Source organism: Monodon monoceros, unplaced genomic scaffold, assembly GCF_005190385.1.
Source record: "Monodon monoceros isolate NGI ecotype Baffin Bay Population unplaced genomic scaffold, NGI_Narwhal_1 Super_Scaffold_18, whole genome shotgun sequence".
Lineage (NCBI taxonomy): Eukaryota > Metazoa > Chordata > Mammalia > Artiodactyla > Monodontidae > Monodon > Monodon monoceros.
This window is the reverse complement of record NW_021703774.1, coordinates 31,007,596-31,031,313: the sequence shown is the minus strand read 5'-3', so window position 1 is coordinate 31,031,313 and position 23,718 is coordinate 31,007,596. Positions and strand designations below refer to the sequence as shown.

Here is a 23,718-nt window from a genome sequence, read left to right as displayed (position 1 = left end):
GCATTGCGCATTTAAACGGATAATCGTCTTTTTATCTCAATAAAATATGTACGTATATGTGGAAGTGTGCAATGTGTGAAGCCTTTGGCGTATATGCCCGCTGGCTTGCTTACTCCTCTGCAATGAGAAGAGATGAGGGCAGCTTGCCTTAACTCTCCTCCAAAGCACATTGCAACCATGCTCCACTACGTGCGGTTCAGTTCAGCCTCCCGGGTCAGTGTTGTTGCCAGACTGTGCAGGCATACGTTACCACGCGTACACTGATGTGCCCACAGGCGGTGGTGCTCTGCAGAGAACACAGTTCCCACGTGGAGCACCCATCCCTCTGCAGTGAGCAAATATGTCCTAATTTACGCATCTCAGGTAGTAGGGAATTATCAGCAAATCCAATGAGTTCCTATTTTCACTGAGTCTCTTCACACATAGCAGTGCCCACAGAAGGCTCACAGAAATGCAGGGCAGGCTCCAGAGACAATAGCAAGTGGGAGGCTGCGGGCACTTGCAGCCAAATGCGAAGGCAGGATTTGCTTTTAGCTAGTGAATGACACACACACTCCCCTGGCGCCTCCCGCACTGATCTCCAAGCACTTAAAGGGTACTGCTTTCCTCGGGGAGGGTCCCTGGAGAGGCAGGGGCCAGGAGGGACCCAAAGCCTGTAGGGCTGGATGTGTACCATGGGGAAGGAGTGCGGCCAAATTGTTGCTGCTCTGGGCACTCCGGGTTGGTACCCAGGCTTCTTCTGCTGTTAGGGCCATTAGGCCTGTGTTTATTACTTTGCATGAAGATCCCAGTAGGGCTGGGTGGACAGGACAGTGTGTGCGAGGTGAGGAGAGAACAATCTTGGGTGCTGTAAGCTCACCAGGAAGACTGCTTTCTTCGACTGCCAAGCAAGAGGGGCCCCATCTCTCCTCCATCCGTCGCCTGCTCTAAGCCCCAATAGATGCTGGGTTCTAGCAGGCGCCTGGTCACCAACCTCTAGAGGAGCTGCCTTGCTGCCCCTGAGGCCACATCCCTAATGACCCCAGATGAATGGGGCCAGGTGACCTCTCTGAATCCCAGAGCTTAAAGTGGAAGTGAGTTCATGCCTCTGGGCTCCTTTGCCCTGGTTGACGGGTTGGAGCCACAGTTACTACATGAGCTGCCAGAGGCCCTGCCAGCAGCACTCAAGGTTCCTTCTGCCTGGTAGCCAAGCCCACTCAACTGCCAGAAGCCAGAGGTCTTAGGTAACGGCTCCTTGCTGTTTCCTTGCATTTCCCCCAGGCCTGGGAGGTACTGGGCTTTAGGAGATGCTGCTGGCAGCCCGGGGCACAGACAACAGTCTGCATGAGGTAGGGAACCGGCACAACCAGGCAAACTGTGCACACCTATCGCCCTCCCCAGTGCTCGTGCACGTGTACACACACAGGCACTCATATGCATAAGAAGCAAGAGGATGAATAATGCAGAAGGGAGGAGGTTTGTCAGGAGGTGGTCCTCTGTAGTTGGAGAGGCATCCAGCCAAAAAAAAGAAAAAGAAAAAAAGAAACAACAAAATCTGACTTTCCTTTACCTATAACCAGCTGGTGCTCTCTTCCCATCCCTCCTGCTGCGTTAAATCAGGAGAGGGCCTCACAGAGGAGAGGACGTTAATTAAAGCATCAGCTTTGTGCCTGAACCCCAGTCACTTTTTTCACTCACTTAAAATGCCTCCTGATGATATAGCGACACAGCTCAGAGCTTCCATGGGGCTCCCAGCCCTGGGCTGCAGACACAGGTCTCTAGGAACAACAGTGTGACTAGGCAAGAACATCTCTTCAGCTACTAACCTTTCAATTCTTCATTCCCTTCCAAATAACAGCACTTGCTCATGTCAAATCCCACTAATCCGTGACACTAACTCCTCTCCTCCAGCAAACCCACAGCAGCCAACTAAAGACCAAGGCCTTCCTAACTCAGGGCCTTCCTAACTCAGGGCCCCCTCCTCCCTTCCCCAGTGTCTCCCTCCTCTCCTCCATTTCTTGTCCTGTCCGGGCTCTCTTCCCTCCTGTTGAGACAAGATGGTATGTCTGGCAGCTGTCCACTCAGTGCACTTCATCAAACCTTGACTGAATACCCACGATGCCCTAGGCATGGGTGCAGAGTCCGAGGAGATGTTCCTTCAGCAGTGTCAGTACAAACCAGGGCCAGAGTCAAAGAGAACTAGGCCAGAACACAGAAAAAGAAAGAAAGAAAGAGTCAGAGAACACCTGGCCTTCTGTCCCCTTCAGGCTTGGTTCTCATGGAAACCTGGCTCTGGAAGAAAGAGAGACACGGAAGGTGGGTGTTCTGCGGCAGGTCAGGTGGCTTCCCACAGTCCTGGACTCCGTGGTGGAGACCCCAGGAGCAGATCTTCTGGAATTGGGGCTTTCTGGGAGAACTTCCTTCCAACTAACTTTCCCAGGTGGGCACAGAAGATTCACTTAGACAGTACAGCTTGTAATACAGGTCCCAGGGCAAATGCTGAGCGCCTCTGCTGCTGCCCTGGGCCGACAATGGGAGGCTGGGAGCCGCAGCAGCAGGAGAAACACAGACAATAAGGAGTTAGCACTGCCTGTGAGAAGCCAGGGACAGTGGCCTTCAGTATATTTCCCTGAGGGGGATCACTGACAGTAGGGACTTCTGGCGACCCTTGGGCAGGTGGTGCAGTCAAAAGAATCCTAATTTTGTTTCCTAGTTTACTCCATCCATTCACTCATTTATCTGTTCATTCATTCATACATACTATACATACCATATGCTTGTGTTTAAATCTTAGTTCACCTCTTTGAGCCTCAGTTTTTCTCATGTGTTAAATGGAGATAATTGTAGCTGTGTTCCAGCGTTTTATGACGTTTAAATGAAATGATGTATGAGGACTTAGCCTTAAAAAATGTTAATTCCCTCTGCTTCCTTCTTCTAGTTCTCTGGAAAGAAGGCAGCTCCTTCTAATCCTACACCCCACATCCCACTTATCCCCTCAAACCAGAACATGTTTGCTCCTGGAAGATGTTGTTTTGTTGAAATTTATGAAATGGGGGGCTGGAGGAGGAGGGGGCAATGGATTTGGAGAGAGCGGCAGGTCCAAAGGAAAGTAGCAGGCCAGACAGAAATGCCTCAGGGCAGTTCAAGTACTTTTTGTGAGGCTGGCTGCTGGTAGGGAGGTAGAGGAGAGAGCAAATTCTCCCACAAGGATGTGTTTCTTAAAGCAGTTGGGGATCTAAAAAGTGGGAGGAAATGGGGAGAGAGTGAAGCTTTCTGTATCTTGACTGAAGATGAAAACAATTTCTATTCTTGTAAATTCCCTTAGAAATACAGCCTCAGGAGGATTGGGAAAGGAATCTATTTCTTCACAAAGCTTTACCAAGCTGCCTGGCTAGGAGCCATTGGGCAGTTTCTCTAGCAAGAAAGTTGTGGAAGAAGCAACAGTGCCCCCTCCTCAGGCTACAGCAACAGACATAGGGAGCTGGGCCTGTCAGTTCCTGCTCTGGGTGACCCCACAGCCAGCATCATGCACAGGGGCAACCCCCCGCCCAGCTGTCCCTCCAGTGACCGAGGAGCTCGTCAGCCAAGGTGAATGACCTAAAATTATGCTGTTCAGTTGGGGATTCCTGGGATTCATGATGCCCTGGAGAAGCATGGCATATCTGGGGCACCATTTTTACTAAAGGAGATTTTTTTTGGGGTAGGAGGGGTAATTTCTATTGAAATAAACATGAATGCTTTATGGAACAAAATTCAGATGTTTTTTTACATCAAATGTGAGATTTCAGTTTGAATGAGCTGCTTTGGATCATGTTCCTTGATCACATTCATTCTCTCCTTTTCTGGGTACTTCATAGATAAAAGTTTGAAAAGCCCTTCTTTTAGGAGTAGATGCTAGGATGACCTCTGTCTTAGACGTCATCATGATCATCCCCCTGCCTCCGGATAGCGCTCTCAAACCTGGTTTCACACTAAAATCATCAGTCAGTCCACAAAAAGATGTCAGGCTCCAACTGCAGAAATTCTATTCCATTTGTCTGGAGTGGGGCCTGGGCCCGGGTGTGTTCCAAAGCCACCCCAGTGGCTCCCATGTGCAGCCGGGGCTGAGAACCACTCCTCCTAAATGGAGGGCTGTATTGTCAGACTCCTAGACCCTTTGGGCCTGCTAACCCCCATTTCTGTTTTTTCTTACAAGTGTCAGGTATTTAGTCTGTTTTCTTTCCAGGCTGTCACCAGCTACAGTCCTACTAAAATTGTCTTCCCTCTGACCTTCCCATAGATTAGGATATAAGGTCCTATTTTTAACGAGTTCCTGGACAAACACGCAAGGTGAGGAAAGGAAATGACGTTTCCTAAATGTCTCCCATGTGCCAGGTGCTGTGCTAGATACTTACAATTGTTTTAAAACCACCCAAAGAGCTAGGTGTTAACATCCTCATGCTACAGATAAGGAACCTGAAGGAGAACCAAGGAAATTAAGGGGCATGCTCTAGATTCTGGGATTCAAAGCCATTCTGTCTGACTCAAAATCCCTGTCCTTTCCAAGACAATGACAATATATTGCCCTTCCTCTTTTTGTTTTTAAGGAATTTTTCTTATTTGTTTTTTATTTAATTGTTAAACTATTGTTTTATTTCAGGGACCACAGAAGGAACTAGAGTTCTAGATATCTCACACGGTACTAAGGATCATTATTCCTGGTCTTTGCAGACCTAACTGAACTAGATCCAAGTCCACAGACCTTTGGATGGGCTCATGGGACCTGTTCCTAATTCTTGCTTTGAGGACTCAGCCTCATCCATCTCCAGGTAGGAGTTAACCACTCTCCTCAGCCTGAGGGTATTCAGAGTGGTGCTACCAGTTAGGTGGTATTCTCTCTCCAACCCAAACCTGATTCTTACATTCCTCTCTGGGAAGGAGCTGAGGCGTCTCCTCTTGTGGGCTGCTCTGTACATGGCTCTTGAATCCTGACCTTTCCATGACCCCCAAGATAAGTAAGATATTTCCCTATCCCCCAAAGATGTTTGTACATTTGTCTGTGGAGGGTTCTACACTGACCTTACAGTCACCTTTCTTGCCCTTCCTTGGGGCAGTTCGATAATTCTAGCCCTGAAAGTCCCACCTCTACCCTTGGCTAGCTTCTCTCCGATTGGTTTAAGTTACCAAAGTATGTTTACTACCCTTTAGTAAAATCCAGCTTCTTCACCTTTCATTTATTCATAATGCTTAGAAAAGGGCTAATACGTGCCAGGCACTTGGCCAAGCATTGTACTAGTGGGAGGCACAACGACATTGCCTCGTTCCTCAGGGAGCTGACAATCTACTAAAATAACCAAAGGATGCTACCATTTATTGAAGGTCCACGTGTGGCAGCCTCCCTACTAGGAGTCTATGTCCTTTATGTCATTTAGTCCTCCCAACATCTCATGAGGTTAAGGTTATTGCCCCCATTTTACAAATGAGAACGTTGTCTCACTGATGTTTAAGCAATTAGCCCAAAGTCACAGAGACTACTTTAGTAAGTGGTAGAGCTGGAATGTGAACATATATCTGTGTTCCCAACCCATGCTTTTTCCTTTACTCTGGAGATTCTATATAGCATACTGGTTAGGAACTCAGACTCTAGGGGTGGACAGACTTAAGTTTAGAATCCAAGCCCTGCTGATTTTAATTGCTATATGACCTTGAACAAATTAATTAGCCTTTCTGAACTTTGGTTTCCTCATCTGTAAAAGTAAGATATGAAAATACCTATCTCATAGGGTTGTGGTGAGAATTCAGAAATGGTACGTGGTATTTTAGAGCGAATATCCAGACCTGGTCTCACCTACAGCCAGGTAACATCCGTGACAGGTACCAGCATCCTGGGAACTGGTCTATCCTACACCTGTTCTCTCCAACAGCCCCAAGCACAGTCTGAGGGGAACCATTAGCTCATTTGCAGAACATAGAGGGATGTCACATACTGAGTCACTGAATGACCAAACCCTCCAGGTTTCAAATTTCAGGTTGTCTCCTCTGCCTCCATCCTCATTTAGGTATCGCTCCCTGAACCAACAACCTCCCTTTCCTGACTCAGATACACTCATATTTTCCAGAAGGTGATGTTCTGGAATCCATCATGTATGTCCTCATCATGTTAATAATAGCAAGCATGCAGTAAATATACAGTAAAAATAAGAGATACTATCCATTAAATAAGAAAGGTTGTTCTCTGTCTTATTTTTAAAGAGCTTATTAAAAGGAAATTCTGAAGCCCTCAATGCATTTCCCAGAACTTGGAACTTAAGGTTCCAAGTTCTTATTCTCCTATTGCATTTGAAAGAAAACAAGCCTTTCTCCCAGCTCCAACATCTTTGTTTCATCCTCTGGAGAGAGGAGACTATCCATGGTGAGGACTTCTAATGACCACTCAGTGCCAAGGGAATAAGGGGAAACATCTCCCTTGGAAACTCTGAGATACCACTGTTGAGTGCCAGTATAGCCAGGACTTCCCATCAAAACCTCAGACTAGTAAACAGTCCCTCTCTGGCATCAAGAGTTTTCAGGATGGGCAAGCAGCAGGGCCTGGATTGTATCACCATAATCATCTTTCTACTGACCTCTGTATATCCAACTCAATAATTCTGTTTGGGTGGATTTCAGGCTTACCCCTCATCCCTTGGTTGTTTGGGATCAGAGGCTGTTTTATAAAAACAGTGGCTTTTGGGTTCTGTGAAGGTTGAAGTGGAAGGGTTTGGCGGCCACAGGTGCATAACTCTCTTTGCTGGTAGGAATTTGAATCAGAAGGCACTTTGTCTCTTCCAGACAGGGTGGGTCCAAACATCAAAGGCAATCAGCTTTGCCTAGTGGCTGTGGCTTAACCTGTACTTTTCTGGGTGGGAAGGAAATAGCAATGACATGAACCCCTGGAAAGTCTAACTGGCCTGAAGGCCTAAGGGTTTTCCTGTCCTGGTTGATGGTGGCTGTTCTACCAAACATTGGGTTCTGAAGACAGGCAGACTCTGTAGGGAACCAAAAATACAGTTCACTTTATAATACTTTACCAATTACCTACTAAGTGCCAAGCACTCTATGCCCAGCTGGGGATAGGGGCTACAGAAATGAATAACATAGCCTCTTTCCTTAGTTTGCTTGCAGTCTAGTAACTGGGTAGTGCTGGCTTGACACCTCCCAGAAAGCACCAGTGTCCCAAATGAACTTTCTTCACATGCGGGTTCCTTTGGCAATCTGAGGGACATCAGGATCCCCTACTTGGTTTCCTATATTGAAATCAAGCTCTGAGGGCCTAGATCCAGGAACCAGGGAAACAGAGAGGCAGTAGTCAAAATGGAGGTTAGAATCCATTGACAAAGGAATTTTTGAACAGTGAATGATTCCCTGAAACTCTTCCTCCTGACCTGATCTCAATCATCCCCTCCCTCTTTTCTTCCTCCCAAGTCTACCTTGAAACAGAATAGATGACTAAAGACCTAGTGCAAATCCACATGGGGATACTGTGTTTTTTGGTAGATCTTAGTTGGAAAGAATCCCAATCAATGTTTGGCCCCCAGACTCTGTTGACTTTCATTGTTACTAAGTGAAGTATTATTCGGTATGCTGGAATTAAAAAAAACTAACATCTGTACCTAATGGGTGTATTTGTCCAGGCTATCTAGATCCAGCTAAGGAGTGTCTCTCAGGCCCAGTTGCCAGAACTAGCCTTTTCCATTGAAAAGTGACTGCTTTCTAGACTCAAAAATGATGGGAAAGTTATCTGTGCAATTTTTTTTTTTGCGGCACGCGGGCCTCTCACTGTTGTGGCCTCTCCCGTTGCGGAGCACAGGCTCCGGACGCGCAGGCTCAGCGGCCATGGCTCACGGGCCCAGCCGCTCCGTGGCACGTGGGATCCTCCCGGACCGGGGCACGAACCCGTGTCCCCTGCATCGGCAGGCGGACTCTCCACCACTGCGCCACCAGGGAAGCCCATCTGTGCATTCTTTATAACCATCTTCACATTAAGGCCACTCTGCCTCCGTCATGAGATCAGAGTTTGCTGCTTATACATCTGCTTTATTTTAAGCAGGTGCTCTATCAAAACCTTCTTTGTGTCCCGAACACTTAAGAGCATGCCAGGCCCAGAGTAAATGCTCATATGCATTAAATTGAAGTGAAATATGTGTGGGGTCAGGAAGAGAAACCCTGCATCCCAGCCCCCTCTCATCTTTACAATCCCCTGTCCCCAAATTCAAGCAGATTGGGCCACTGTCATTAGCGGCACTCCACATTAATTGAGTTCAGCCCTGACAGCAGGGTGGTCATTACCCCCTACACTCCACCAGCCCTCTGGCCTTGTGTTGTGAGAAAGGTCTTTGGAGTCATGCAGGTCAAGGTTCAAATCCTTATTTTACCACTATCCAATCACTTTATATCTGTGATCCCCTATTTCCAACACAAAATATCTACTGTGATTATTAATGAGATAACATACGTAAACCATCTAGTTTATAGTAGGTAGTCAGCAGAGGCCCATACGTTATATTTAATCTTTTTAAAAACTCTTTGAAATTCCTGAGGAGACTGGGTCCCTAATAAGGGCCTTTCATATTATGTCAACAGCTCAACCTTATTGGAGCAACCAAAAGTGCCACTCTTTAAAATTCAAATTCTAAATTCTTCAAATTCAAATCTGAGGCTTTCTCAATCGGTACTTTTAAAAGATAAGGAGCGATTCAAATTCACACCCTTGTGCATTGTTGGTGGATATGTAAAATGGTGTATCCACTATGAAAAACAATATGGCAGTTCCTCAAAAAAGTTAAAAATAGATTACCATATGATCCAACAATTCCACTTCTGAACATATAACCAATATAATTAAAAGCAGGATCTCAAAGAGATATTTGTACACCCATGTTCACAGCGGCATTATTCACAATAGCTAAGAAGTGTAAGCAACTCAAATGTCCATTGACAGACAAATGGATAAACAAAATGTGGTATATGCATACAGTAATTACTCAGCCTTTAAAAGGAAGGACATTCTGACACACGCTACAACATGGATGAGCCTTGAGAACATTATTCTAGTGAAATAAGCCAGTCACAAAAAGACAAAGACTGTATGATTCCATTTATATGAGTCATGCAGAGTGGTCAAATTCATAGAGGTAGAAAGTCATTCTTTCTACTCTGGTGGTTGCCAGGGGCTGAGGGAGGGTGAAATGGGGCGTTTTTGTTTAATGAATATAAAGTTTCAGTTTTGAAGGATGAAAAAGTTCTAGAGACTGGCTGTACAGCAATACTTAACACTTCTGAACCGCGCACTTAAAATTTGTTAAGATAGTAAAGTTTAAGTTACGAGTTACCACAATTTAAAAAAATTTAAAGGGGTGTTTCTTGGATGTTAGTATGAGGCAGTTAGTTGAGGAAAGAGCATTCAGGATGCATGGGTTCATCTAAGCTACTGAGATTCTAAGTAATCCAAATTCTTCTAGTCCCTGAACTTCCAGTTCAGACTCATCTATCTAACTGCCTGCATGCATCTCCACTGGAATGCCTAACAGGCATCTCTAACTTAGACTCTGTCCCTCCCCATCTTTCTAATGTCCGGAAATGGTGCTACCACCCTACCAGTTGCTCAAACTCAAAATCAAGGACTCGTCCTTGACTTCCTCTACCTCCCTATCTGGTCCATTTTCAAGACTCCTTGTCTAAAGATACATTGTTCCCTCTTCCATTGCACTAGCCCAATCTGCCATTATCTCTCAACAAAGGCGGGCTAGAGCTCCTGCTTCCACACTTTCCTGCTTTTTGCCACACAGCAGTCTCTCCCATGTGCTTTTAAAAATGTAGGTCAGATCTTTTCACTTCCTCTGCTTAAACATTCAGAATAAAAGTTAAATTCATGCCATGGCCTAAAAGTCCCTTCATGGTCTAGCTCCTGCCTACTTCTCCGACTTCATCTTCCCCTTGCTCAGGGTCTCTACATCTGTAAAATGGGCACAACAGCAATCATCTCTGGACCGGGGGCCTCACACAAATTACCTCACAGAGTCCTTGCTACAACTCAACAAGGTACTTGTTGCTAACCCTAAGATCATCATGAGGCAGGCGAAAGTGCATGAGGCTAGTGAAGTGATCAACAAATGTGAGAGTCCCTTTCTTCCCTTTTATCACAGTGGCGAGAGAGAAACCCTACAGCCCAGACAGGTCTACACTGGTCAGGGATGGAACTGGAGCCAGAGCCTGCTGTCCTGTGTCCTCTCCCTTGTCCATTAGCCTAACCACCTGCCCGTAGAGGGCGCCAGAGCCCAGAAGGGTGAGCCCTCGCTCTCCCGTGGGACCCATGGGTTGCTGAAAGAGTTAAGATGCCTCTTCCCAAATCCTGGCCCTCCTCATCCCTGCATCTGCCCTTGTGGGTTTAATGAGAAATCCAGGCGCTTCGTAAGAGACTGTACAAATAACTTCGAGGGCGCCACTAACTCATTCAGCAGAAAGAGACCCTGAGCTGCCAATGCTTTAGGGCAGATGAGTGGAAAGAAGGTGGTTTTTATAGCGTCAGGCGGACAGCAGGATTTTGCGCGGTTGAGTGTGAGCTCCGCCCCTGCAGCAGAGCCGAAAAAGCCAGGATCTGGGCTCCTCAACCCCTCTCTTCACAACATTTGATTAGGAATGTGGGGGCGGGCCCTGGCCTGGCACAGACACACACACTCTCAGTAGACACCCTCACTCCTCTCCCTCTCACACGCTCTCCAACCAAGGAGGCCAGACAGAGAGACGTGGTCATTCTCTGAAAGGTTCAACTCGAGGTAAGTCAGTCATTTTACTTCAGGTTTTGTCCCTGGTAGTTCCACAAAGGGACCATAGCAAAGAGGCTGGGGAGCAGGGCAAGGGCCGGGCGGAAGGAGTCATTCGTCCTTCTCCCATCTGGGCTGTGTCCCAGGATGCTGGAGCCGGGAAAGGGGAGTAGAAGGAAGGGTTTCCAACATGCTACCTTTGTCCTACAGTTTCTTTCTGTTGTTGGGGGACATCCAATTCTCAGGCATGAAAAAGTGAAGGGCCAGGTATCTAGCATAGCCAGGTCTGCCCCACTACTGCTCAGAAAGCCCACCATCCTAGCCCTGTGTCCCTGCAGTCTCTCTTCAGAAAGGTTGTGGTAACTAAATTCTGTTATGAGAGCGGAGAGGGAGTTTTGTGTAGTGTGTGTGTGCGTGCGTGCGCATGCACACGCGTGCTTGTGTGTTGCTGGGGTGAAAGGGAAAGCATACACAGAAATATTGAGACTTGACCAGGTCCAAGGAGCTGTGAAATGGGGATCCAATTCAGGTTAGGGAATAGCTCTGGCTTGACCTCCTGGACTCTGACAGAAGGGAGAAATGGCTCTCTAGAATGGAGAAATGAAAGAACGGCAGTAACTCCTGAGTAAGCTCCCTCCAACTCAGACAGTGCCAGTCCTAGAAACTCTCCACCTTACAAAGCTCTGAGCACAGGAGGGTCTCTATCATTGGGGGTGGGGTGGGTGAGGATTTAAGAGTATAAACCCTGGAGCAACATTGCTAAGAGATGGGGGTAGGGTAAAGAGAGGAATAAGGTGCCACCAAACCCTTTTAGCCGTCATGACTCCAAAGGAGACTCAAGTGGGCAGGATGCACAGCCCTGGAAGGCTGGGTCTCGAAGAGGAAGATGGCTCTTGTCTGCCACGGTGCCTAGTCTGGAAGGAGAAATGGAGACAGAGGCTCACTGTGCCAGCCTCCAGACAGCCACCGTGATCCTGCAGCAGCCCAGAGCTGAGCATGGAAAAATGTGCTACTGGTAATGGGCCATTCCGTCCGTCTTCCCCTGGCCAGTGCCAAGGCCCAGCCAGCATGCCCAGGCAGTGGGTGGCTGGGTTGGCCCCTCAGAAACACTGTGGGCTCTTTGTCTGAGGCTGCCTGAGGATGAGCCAGGGGCCTCGCCTCTGCAACCCAGAGGCTAATGGAATAAAGTGGGCCTAAGGGAATTGCTTTCAGGGGACAGAGAGGTCTGACAGAGATGGTGGCCAGAAGGTGACTAGATTGTCACTATTAGGGTCCTTCTCATCGGTTCATTGGATTTGATGTTGGCTTTTAGACTCCTTTCTTTCTCCTGTCCACGGGCGCCAACCCCAGCCAGGGGCCAATAGCAATGTGAATGGTATACGTGACTATTCCCAGACCAAGAAAGGTTCTAAGGTCTTCTGTCCAAGGGTGACAATCACCCCTCTGGAAGGTACCCATTGCTCACAGGGGTTATGCAGTGCTTTGGCTATAGGTATTCAGAGTAAGACATCCAGCCTGATATGCCACCCCATGACCCCTCATCTTCCACTCCTTCAGCTTCCCTCTCAGGTGACACCAAACCCACACTTCTCTCTAAACCTACCCTGCTCTCATCTCGCTAGCATAACAAGCTCGAAGGCAATGGGCTGCCAGGAAATGTGGGGGCCTAGATATGGAGCCTGGTAATGCAGAGGTGGCTTGGGATGGGAGAGAAGGATGCCAGAATCCCATTCTAAAGCCATGTTCCCTTGGGCATACTCAAGAGGCTTCAATTCCTGTTCCACTGTTTGATGTTCCTCATACATTTTCTTGGTCCCATTTGGCTCTTGCATAACGTCCATGGTGGAGCGGGAGAAGTAGTAACACTTTACTGGACAAGTGCAGTAAGACTTGCATGCACTCAGTACCCACTCTAGAAGACAAGTGCCATACCTGGGTGGCAGTGGCCCCAGTCTGGAGCGAATCTGTAACTGTTACATGAAGACCCTGTGCCAGCCAAGTTGCATGTGTAGCCACAAACTGCCAACCAGAGAGTTTCCTCACCAGCAGACTGTTATAGGTGCTGGCACTGTTACAGATGCTGGCACCACAAGCCCAAGCCTTGTGGTGGCTGCAGGGGGACCACAACGTTCCCCACAGACTCAAAACAGAAACCTCTGCCTTCCCAAGTAGTTCAGATCTTCCCCTTTGAGATCTCAAGCCACTTCTGGCTGTTTCCCAGAGATATGGAAAGAGCCAGAAGGCTTTTTCCTTGGACTCTTGGGAAACATTTTGTCCTGGGGAGTCCAAACTGGATGTGAATTCAGGACTAAAGAGCACCCACCACCACTCCCACTCCCATGGGAATTGCTGTGGCCTTTCTAGCTCCCCCAACAGTACCCTCAGGTTGCTAGAGGTTCCTGTGGGCCTGCCCTCCAAAAAAAATGCAGCACCTCCATTCAAGCTCCTTTTAATCTCAAAGGCTATGTTTCTGCAACTCTATGACCAGAGGAAAATGCACCTAGCTCCCCCCAGACAGCCACGTTTCCACTGGACCAAGTGTGCAGAGGCGGCACTGGGAGGAGGCCCAGAGGAAGTGAGAGCAAGGCTACTGCTCACAGCTGTTTGCTGCTGAAGTCAGGTCCGCGTAGCTCAAAGACTAAGGCTCAGCTGCTCTGCCTCCCTGCCTCCCTAGAGTCTCACTCACGCCTGCTTACTCTGTTCTCTCTCCCTTCTTGCAGAGAGACAACATGCAGTGGGCTTCCCTCCTGCTGCTGGCAGGGCTCTGCTCCCTTTCCCGGGCCCAATATGAGGAAGACTCCCACTGGTGGTTCCACTACCTCCGCAACCAGCAGTCCACCTACTACGATCCCTATGACCCTTACCCTTATGAGCCCTATGAGCCTTACCCCTACGGGGGAGAGGAAGGTCCAGCCTATGCCTATGGCTCTCCACCCCCGCCAGAGCCCCGCGACCGCCCCCCGGAGGGCGACCGCCCCCCCCAACTTCCCCACAGCCATGTACTGTGACAACCGCAACCTCAAGTACCTACCCTTCGTCCCCTCCCGCATGAAGTACGTCTACTTCCAGAACAATCAGATCTCTTCCATCCAGGAGGGAGTTTTCGACAACGCCACTGGGCTGCTCTGGATTGCTCTCCATGGCAACCAGATCACCAGTGATAAGGTGGGCAGGAAGGTCTTCTCCAAGCTGAGGCACCTGGAGAGGCTGTACATGGACCACAACAACCTGACCCGGATGCCTGGCCCACTGCCTCGATCCCTGAGGGAGCTCCATCTCGAGCACAACCAGATCTCGAGGGTCCCCAACAATGCACTGGAGGGGCTGGAGAACCTCACGGCCTTGTACCTCCAACACAACGAGATCCAGGAAGTGGGCAGTTCGGTGAGAGGCCTCCGGTCACTGATCTTGCTGGACCTGAGTTACAACCACCTTCGGAAGGTGCCTGATGGACTGCCCTCAGCCCTTGAGCAGCTGTACCTAGAGCACAACAATGTCTACTCGGTCCCCGACAGCTACTTCCGGGGGTCGCCCAAGCTGCTGTATGTGCGGCTGTCCCACAACAGTCTCACCAACAGTGGCCTGGCCTCTAACACCTTCAATTCCAGCAGCCTCCTTGAGCTCGACCTCTCCTACAACCAGCTGCAGAAGATCCCCCCAGTGAACACCAACCTGGAGAACCTTTACCTCCAAGGCAACAGGATCAATGGTGAGACTTTGGCAAAGGGGAGTGGGGAGGGCTGTCTGCTGCATTGGAAAGACCCAATTCTGAGTGCTGGGGGCAATACAGAAGAAATAGAAGTAGGGGAACCAAAGAGTACCAATGAAGTAAGCTGAAAACCCTGCCATATCCCCGTACAAAATGGTACATAGTGGCATACTCTTATAATACACAGCAGTGCTAGGAAAAGTCAGTGGGAGAGTGGGTTGGTACGGAAGAAGACTTCCCAGAAGAGGTAAGTCTCAATCTAGGTCTTGAGAGATAAGCGGGCATGGGCTGGAGGAACACAGGACTGGACCCTTCTGAGAAATGCAATTGCCACAAACAAAGGGACCAGTCATTTAACAGGCCACCTGGAGGGGGCAGCCAGGAAATTCCTGTGTCTAAGAGGAAGGGGTCATGTGTTAAGCAGTGAGAGAGGAGTTGGGAGAGGTTGGGGAGGTGGCAGTTCATAGACAGGGGATTTAAGTTGAACTTCTACGGTCCGTCTCAGGAGGAAAGTGTGCTGTTAAGAAACCGTGGTATCTGCACTTTCTCACTGACCCAGAAGAGGATGAGCTCTCTGTCTCCACCTGATCTACTCATGCCTCGACAGCCTGGTCTTGTGTTTGGATGTTTATTTGCTTTTTAAACATAACAACTGGTGGACAAGAATTGGTAGCCTCTCAGGGCTGAATGCGGCACTTGCTCTGGTTGGTTCTCCCTGGAGTACAAGGAGCCCCTGGTGGCAGGGCAGAGGCCCCCTAGGGTAACATGAGCCTGACCACCGCCAAACCCTGGGGTGGTGGACAAGGACAAGGCCTTCTTGTTTTCCAAGCTCTTCCCAGAAAAGGCCTAAAGTGCTGCCTCTCTGTCTCCAAGAACTAAAATCTTCATTTCAGATTGGATTATCTAGTTGATTTTCAGCTCCCTCTCGGGATCTTGTGTTCACAATGTGCTTACATTACCCAAGGGCCTCTGATATCTTAATCCAGCTGGAAGGTACAGAGCCAGATTTTAACCTCTCTTCCTCTGCAGCAAAGTACCCCGCTCCCTGGGGAATGAAGGACTCATTAATGACCATTGGCAAAGGGCTTTGAAGTAGAGCCTGCTGAGAGCAAACAGCACCATCAAAGCATGGATAGGGACTGAGTCTACAACCTCCCCCATCAATACTTTCTCTCCCTGTGCTCAGGGAACAGATGTTAACGAGCTAGACAGCCCTCTGAGTGAGAGAGGCACCCGTCCCGGAGGTTGACTGTGAGGCGGGCAAGGTGAAGAGGTGCCTGGTTCTCTAGTTGGAAGTGCAAGACACCATCATGTATAGCGCAAACTGTTTTGTATTTAAAGTCTCTCTTTCTTTGGGGGGTGGGGGTGTGGGGGTGCGGGTCTTCCTATTCCCAAGGCAGGGTTCTCTGGCCTCTAAGATGTTGCATGCTGCAAAGGGTTTGACATTTGCTTGTAGCTGTTCATCACCCCACCCAGGAGTCACCACTACTTACCTGCCACCCATTCTAAATGCAGGAGGATCGTCACAACAGAAACGTCATATTGTATACAGTGCTTTATCAGAGTTTGACCTTGAAAGTGTGACAGCAAAGAGCAGCTGTCATGGGAGAGAAGCCATTAGTTATTGCCTAACGGTACAATCAGTGAAACTTGGGGTGGGAAAGTCTCCATTGCAGTATCTTGTCACCCTGTCTTCTTGCAGAACCACATCTGCCGCTCAAATACAAGGTGGTTCACCCCTTCCAAAAGCTCTGCCACAGATAAAATCACTTTAGTCGAGTGTCTCAAGGTCTTGCAAGAAATTTCTCCCTTAAGTCAAACCTAAAAATGTCCAGTGCCTACCCCAAATCCCTTCTTGTGCAATTTAAGCCAAAGCCCCTTTGTCTGGTTATCTCCCTTTTAGTCTTCTTTTGGCAAAATAACACCGACTCCTTATTTTTCTTAATTAGTGGATTAATACATGTAAAGTGCTTGGTTCGCCTGGCACATAATTGAAAAAGCGATACATAGTAACCATATTATAAGCTTTTCTTCTATTGCCACTTTGAAATTGCCAGGTACAGTTTTGTTCTGTTTTATTTTTTTCATCGCAAAGAAGGGGAAACTGAGACACAGAGAAGGAAAGGCAATCTCTTTAGGTCACCCAGATCTTGTAGCATAGCCTCTACCATCAACATCAAAGGACTGAAAGCCAGGCTTCTCTAGCTGAGAATGGAAGGAGTATCTCTCTGATTCAGACCAACAGCAGGAAAGACCGTTCTCCAAGCTCAGGCCCTCGCCTGGGCAAATGTGAAGGAGGTCTCCCTGCACAGCTGGTCAGGGACCCAGAGCAGGGGTGGGTGGTGAAGCTGGGATATTGAAGCAACCCTCTGAGAGGGGAGCTAAAAGGACAGGAGCTGAAGGGTGTGCAGTGGAATTAGGCCCGGCCCTCTCCCTCCCCCTTCCTTCTTCCATTAGCATCTCCCTCAGTTTTTCCAGCCTGGCAAGAGCAGGAAACACAGCTCAGAATGTTATTCAGTAGCTCTGAGATCCAGGGGGCAGGGCGGGTATACCAGGAGGAATTTGGAAAGACTTTTGTCAGAATTTAATCCGGGATGGAAAGTGTCCTCCAGAGTCTCCAAGCAGAAGCCCCTGTCCTATTCATGAGCTATGGGAAGATAAACAGGGGGGCTCACGGTGCTCAGCCTGTGGATAGAATCTATACATGCTGTGTGTTGAGCAGCCCCTAAGCGCTCAACACTTGGGATCCAGGACTTTAGCAGGCAGTCTGAAGGCCCCAGGATGGTGTAGAGAATCTATGGTGGAACCTCTAAGTGCAGTCTGCCGACAGGGTTGGAGGTGATATTTAAGCTGGGCCACTTTACTTCTCCCCAGCCCAACTCACTCCACCTGTTCCACACAGACACCATAGACCTGGCCCCTGGCCTTGGCTCTGCCCCCAACCTGTCCACCTGGAGGCCACTTGATCCATTCCCTGGGACCAGAAAGGAAACATCCAAAAGCATTCCAGGTCTCCACCCGCCCCCCGCACCGAGTGCTCTCCAAAGAAGGGTATTTCCTGTCCTCATTATTCTTTGGGGCTGGGTTTTCTATCTTACGTTTGCAGGACAAGTTATCTGGCTGCAGCCTCAGCCCATCTCCTCTCTGTCAGTCTTGACAGAGGCTGAAAACAATTGCTAGCGCTAATTTAAAAAACAATTTCTTCATCTATCTAAGCTCTCCATACTGTCTTCCTTGCAGTCTTCACGTTCATACCCATAATCTCTCCATCCACAATGCCCTCGAAGGTCACCTCTAGGAAGAGAGTCAGGAAAGCCTTCCTCCCATTCCTCCTGCCCAGTTCCAGGCTGACACACAGCTCCTGACCACTGTGGCAAGCAGGGGAATGCCTCTGGTTGAGGCAAAAGCAAGCCCAGCTCTGGGTCTGCCTAAGTGTTACAGCCTACGGAGACCCGACAGGTAACCTCACCCAAAGCCCCTTTGACATGAGCCACCGTCCTGACGCTCTCACACACCGTGTTGAAGGCCGCCTCTAGGGGCTTCAGCAGCTTCTCAGTGGTGACTCTGGCTGTCCTTGCTGGAGTTTTAGCTGAGTTCTTGGTTTTTATCCTTCAAGTTCCTGACCCAGCAGGCTAGAGACAGAGGTGGCTGATCTGTCCAAGAGGACAACCAGAGGGAGAACAAGGTGAATGGTAGCAGAAGGATTTGTATTTAAATCAAACAGAACTACTGTATCAATTAGGACTGCATGGTTTGGAGGGAAAGTCTTCAAAAAAGGGTGCTTCTTTTGAGATTACAAAAAAGGAGGGTAAACCGTATCATATTAAATGTGGGATGCAAGGGAATTATTTATCGGACTTTTGAGCTCCATAGCAGCCCTGTTCATCTATCAGTTTCCATCTCCTTAGACCTCAGGGCCTTGCTCACTCCTTTGGCTTTACTCAGAATGTACACAGACAACGCCCTCAAAGCTCTGCACTCAGAGACACTTGTCTCTCAGTCTAGATTTTCTCTCTTTAATTTTCTGCCACTTGCTCTATCTGCAAAGTGTTAGGAAATATTCCAGATTTAAGTCCCTGCATTTCCCCAGTCTTCCTTCTTAAAGCAATTCGGAAACACCCTCCTCTCCAAAAGCAATCAAAGCTGCTCGGGTTCGTCTTTGACTGCCTTCTGCTGCCGCCTGCTGCCTAAAGATGGGAAAAGATCAAGGCCTGGCTGGAAGGACATTCCAGGGTCTACAGAGAGGGATGGGTATGAGGTGGAGCTATGCAGGCAGAGACCCCACTCTGTCTCTGGTTCTGCCCACTAATTGGTTCAAGTATGACTCCGATCCTGGAAAGTGCCTGCCCCACCCAGCCGAGTTCCACCTCTCACATTAGAAGCTTCACAGAGGCTGTCTGGCCTCACTGCGGACCCAGGTCCCTGATCTGGGCTTCTCCGACCCACCCCCACCCCTCTTGTTCCCACAGAGTTCTCCATCAGCAGCTTCTGCACCGTGGTGGACGTCATGAATTTCTCCAAGCTGCAGGTGCTGCGCCTGGACGGGAACGAGATCAAGCGCAGCGCCATGCCGCCCGACGCACCCCTCTGCCTGCGCGTCGCCAGCCTCATCGAGATCTGAGTGGCCCACGCACTGGGCGCAGGGCCAGAGCCCCCGTGCCCCTCTGCATTTGGCTTGATGGTTTGGTTTGGCTTTTGCTGGAAGGTCTGGGACAGACCATGTGACAGAAGTCCATGGGCTCCCTCTACAGTTTTCTACCCTGTAGGCAAGTTCAGGTGGAATCAGGGGACAGGCAGCCTTCTTCTGAGGGACATGAAACTCTCCTTTCCAGGACAGAAGTGGTGGCAGACTTCTTCAGGGACTTCTGTCCCTGAAGTCCCAACCCCAGAAATCTCATTACCCATTCTTCACAATGATCTGGTGCCGTGAACCCTAAAATTTGCTTGAGCAATAGTACATAACCTTACTTTTTAAACAGTCACTGATTCTGTCTGTGAGCAGCGCTTGACAGCTCTGCCATGTGCTGGGCGAGTTGTGCAGTTACTCTGGGCTCCCACTCACTGCTTCTCAGTATATACCTCTTTGGCCAACTGCCTCCTCTTAAGTCCACCTCATCCACTCAACATTGCCCCACAGACACGTCTTCTCTGCCTTGGGCAGAGGCAGGAGACCCCAAGGCATATGCTCATCTGCCCAGTGCCTGTGCAGAGAACTCACACTCGCGTCTGAGGTTGGAAGGACGCCAAGAGTCACCTCTACACCAGAGGTCACCAGTATGATGACCATGTTCTTGGCTTGATGTGGGAGGAGAAAACCAACCTCAGGCTTAGCTAAATGTATGGGGCTATATTTTAGCAGCTAAGCAATTCTTTGAAGGTGGATCAGACTTCAAAAGAGGAAAGGCCATGGACTCAGCTGGAGACTAGTTTGGGCTTGACTAAAAAAATAAAAAAAAAAGAGGAAAGGCCAGATTCTGCTTATCATCAGCCTCCATAATGGAGGCAGACACACCTCGAATTGGCTGAATTGAGGAAGCAGCTGCGGTAGTTCCATTCTCAGCCAGCACTCTGCATTCCCAGCAGCTCCCTACTTGGGTCTTTATCTTCAAAGGCAGAGTCCATGCGGTTCTCAAAGCATGAGAGAGGTAATTTGTCCTCTCCTCTTATGCAAGCAGAAAGGTCTATATCCTGATGGGAGAGACAGACTCCAACCAGCCCAGGATTTGCCAAAGGAGGAGGCTGTGGTATTAATTGTTTTCTCCTAAGGCCACAGTTAATAGTACCAGCTCTGGCTGGAGATGCTCATTGGGTCAGTGAAGCCCAGGCCAGGCAGCCAAATCTTGCCTGTACTGAGCACAAAACCCTCTGCTTTCACATCTCTGAGCTACACTCTCATTACTGAAGATGGCTGTTACTTTATAGCTTGGGTGGAGAGCAATTAATTCTTCCCATTTCTGAAAGGAGTGTTGTCTGGGGACCTAACCCTCCTGCTCTCTGGGGTACCACTGGGATGGAGCCAGCCAGGCAGCCATGGCCAGGGACTGCTTGAGGACAGCTAGCCCTAATCTGCTCCTTGCCCAGATGCCACTGTGTCCCTGATACAGTGTATGCTTTGAAGCCGTTTTCCTGAAAAGGGAAGGGGGGGATACTTGGACTGCTTCTTGGCTCCAGACCTTGAAATCCACAAAAGCCAAACCAGCTCATTTCAACAAAGGAGCTCTGAGGTGAGGGGCAAGGCTGCCCCTTGCCCCAGGGCTCTTCAGAAAGTATCTGCATGTGAACACCATCATGCCTCTATAAAGGATCCTATCACAGGAAAAGCATGAGTGGTGGCTAACCCAACCAATAAAGTTATTTTACAATTGCACCTGCAAGAATGGAGTCAATTAAGGCAGACACAGAAGGGTAACTTTAAGGGGGGGGGCGTCACATAAGCCTCAGACTGGAGGAGCCCACTTTCTCATCTATTCAGCTTGGGTAGATATAGCTAAGAGGTTTGTAAAAAGTCACCTGTATAAAATCTCTAGTTAGCAAACTCTGTGCTCTGGAAGTTCTTCTTTAAGTCTAACTTCAATCTCACTAGCTCCATATTTCCTTCCATTTGGTCCCCAAGAGATAAAGAAAAAAAAATTTTTTTTTCAATCATTTTTCTCCTTCAACCATCCTCCCTTGTTTACCCAGTAATTATGGCGCTGGTGGGTCCAGAGTATTGTTGTCTTAACCGCGCCTGCCCTCTAGTGGCAACTATGTAGAACTGAGGGCAGTCAAGTACTGCAAAGCCAAGTTGGGCCTGGAAGAGGAAAATAAGCATTCAAGTAGCCCATCTGCTCTTTCATTCAACTTCTCAATGCACATTTCTTTTTTCTTTTTTTAAAGAAGATGTTGGGGGTAGGAGTTAATTAATTAATTTTTGCTGTGTTGGGTCTTCGTTTCTGTGCGAGGGCTTTCTCTAGTTGTGGTAAGCGGGGGCCACTCTTCATCGCGGTGCGCGGGCCTCTCGCTATCCCGGCCTCCCTTGTTGCGGAGCACAGGCTCCAGACGCACAGGCTCAGTACTTGTGGCTCACGGGCCCAGTTGCTCCGCGGCATGTGGGATCCTTCCAGACCAGGACTCGAACCCGTGTCCCCTGCATTAGCAGGCAGACTCTCAACCACTGCACCACCAGGGAAGCCCTCAATGCACGTTTCTTGAAAGCCTTTAAGAGCTAGGCTTGTGCTTTTAGGACAATTCACTATTTTCTAATAGAGAAAGAACCACAACTGATATTTACTGAGCTGAATATATTATTGACTGAAGATATTCACTAATACATTCTGTGAAATTCTGTTTCTAAATCCAGTGCTTCTCAAGAGGGTAGCAGGGGTGGATTATCCATCAGGCTCTGATGGATAAAAGTAGTCTCTTTTCCTTTAAGCTACCATTTGATCAGTACTTATGTGTGAGGTGTTTTATTTATGTGGCTTCATTAGCGTTCCTAAACATTCTATGCCATTGTTACTGTTATTTTCACTGTTTTATATAGATGGAGAGACTGAGGCACAAAGAGGCTGAGGTCACCCAGGAAGAAAGCATGGAGGCCAGGATCTGACCCCAGGCCATCTCTCTCCCCAGCCTGCCAGTTTTGCTATGCTGTTTCTACTGTGCTAGCCTGAAGAGCTCTGTGTTACCAGTGTGCGCACAACTGCCAGGAGTGTGGGGGATGCTCGGTGGTAGATGGGGTCTCACAAGCGGGGGAGGCCATCCGACTTTATTTTTTGTGGACCTAAATCCATTCTGCTAGCATTCACAGTCCCTTTATGAATTTTCCAATTAAAATTCACTCTTCATCAATAAATATTTACCACAAGCCCTCGGTCAGGCACTGGGGATACTGCAGACAATTAAAGCAAGCCTTCCTTGCCATTGGGGGATTTATAATCTGGTGCAGTGACAAGCAGTGAACTAAAGAGTCACCCCAAGGACCACATGGTTACAAACTGAGAAAGGGCTGTGAAGGAGATGAGGATGGGTCTACGTGAGGATTATCAAGGAGCCTGACCTAGTCTGGAGGAACAGGGGCAGATAATCAGATATGGAGGGAGAGTGTACTTACCTAGATGAAGAGACGGGAGGAGAGTCCAGCAGAGATAACGGCATGTATAGACCTCCTAATGCAGGAGGAAGCTTCCTGGACACTGAAAGACAGCAAAAATGGCTGGGGGCACAGTGGCAAGGAGCAACGAGGCTGGAGCTGTAGGCAGGGGTAAAACCATCTACTGCCTTTATTCTCTTATTTCAGACACAAGTACCAAAAAACTTTACCAACATTCCAAAGCTCCGGCTCAATCTCACAGTTCTGTCTTCCAGCAACTAGCGGGCAGATCTCACTTTGCACCGTCAGAGCCTTTTCTGAAACTTTTAAAGGTGGCAATCCATGCCCACTTTCTCCCATTCGGCTCTGATCAGTACCGAGCCCCAATGGACACTTAACCAATAATCAAAGCATCAGAAGGTATGGTGTAACCAGGGAGCCTTGACATTTGTGGACCCCTTTGGCAGCCTGCCAAAGCCTATGGACCTCTTCTCGAAATGTTTTTGAAGGTATAAAATAAAATCCATTGGATTCCAAAGGAAACCAATGAAGTACAGTTATCAAAATGTATAAATATTTTAGATCATATATATATATAAATGTTTATTAATGTCATAAATAATGAGATGCAGCAACAAGTCTAAATAACTACAGTCATTTCGAAGTGCTAATGAGCACGAACGTATGTATTTTCAATAACTGTAATGTGATATGAAGATATCTGTAATTTCAGTTGGTGACAAAGCTTCAGGCTGCTAATACTGCAGTGACTCGTTGCCTTCATAATTGAAGGGAATGCTAAATTTCAGTTAGCAGTGTGAAAAATGAAGATTCAGTGTTTTCTCATCCAAGTTCTGGGACCCTCCCTAAATTAAGCCATGAAAAGACAGGCAGAAAGGCAGATCCTATTAGAGGAAAGGCAAGAAGAGAAGGCAAATCATGGTCTTGTCTCTCTATGAGCACAGCTCAATCATTCAACACATTTTTTCTGTACGCAAAATCCTGAGCCAGATAATGTCAATAGTCGGTGCCTTTAGTGTATGAAAGAATGAATGTAAAGGTCTCCAGGTACTTGCTGTGGAATTTGGTGGAGACAAAAATAACTAACTTGCATTACATCCACAGGGGAAGAGTAGAGAGTTGTTTGTGTCTTTAAACTTTACAGAGTAGCACTTTCTGTA

General features: G+C 48.3%; 1 protein-coding gene and 1 long non-coding RNA gene across 2 annotated transcripts in view; one reads left to right on the top strand and one right to left on the bottom strand.

The window, feature by feature from the left end:
- Positions 1-23,718, bottom strand: part of LOC114898714 — a 62,350-nt gene that overhangs the window by 34,570 nt on the left and 4,062 nt on the right. Inside the window, exon 2 of the long non-coding RNA XR_003794449.1 lies at positions 22,559-22,640. This is a non-coding gene — a long non-coding RNA (uncharacterized LOC114898714). The remainder of the gene's footprint in view (positions 1-22,558; positions 22,641-23,718) is intronic.
- Positions 13,116-19,963, top strand: FMOD (fibromodulin). The gene is given in 3 exon segments (XM_029228672.1): positions 13,116-13,729; positions 13,731-14,466; positions 18,936-19,963. Coding segments are annotated over 3 exon segments (1,131 nt in total). The 5' UTR covers positions 13,116-13,486; the 3' UTR covers positions 19,088-19,963.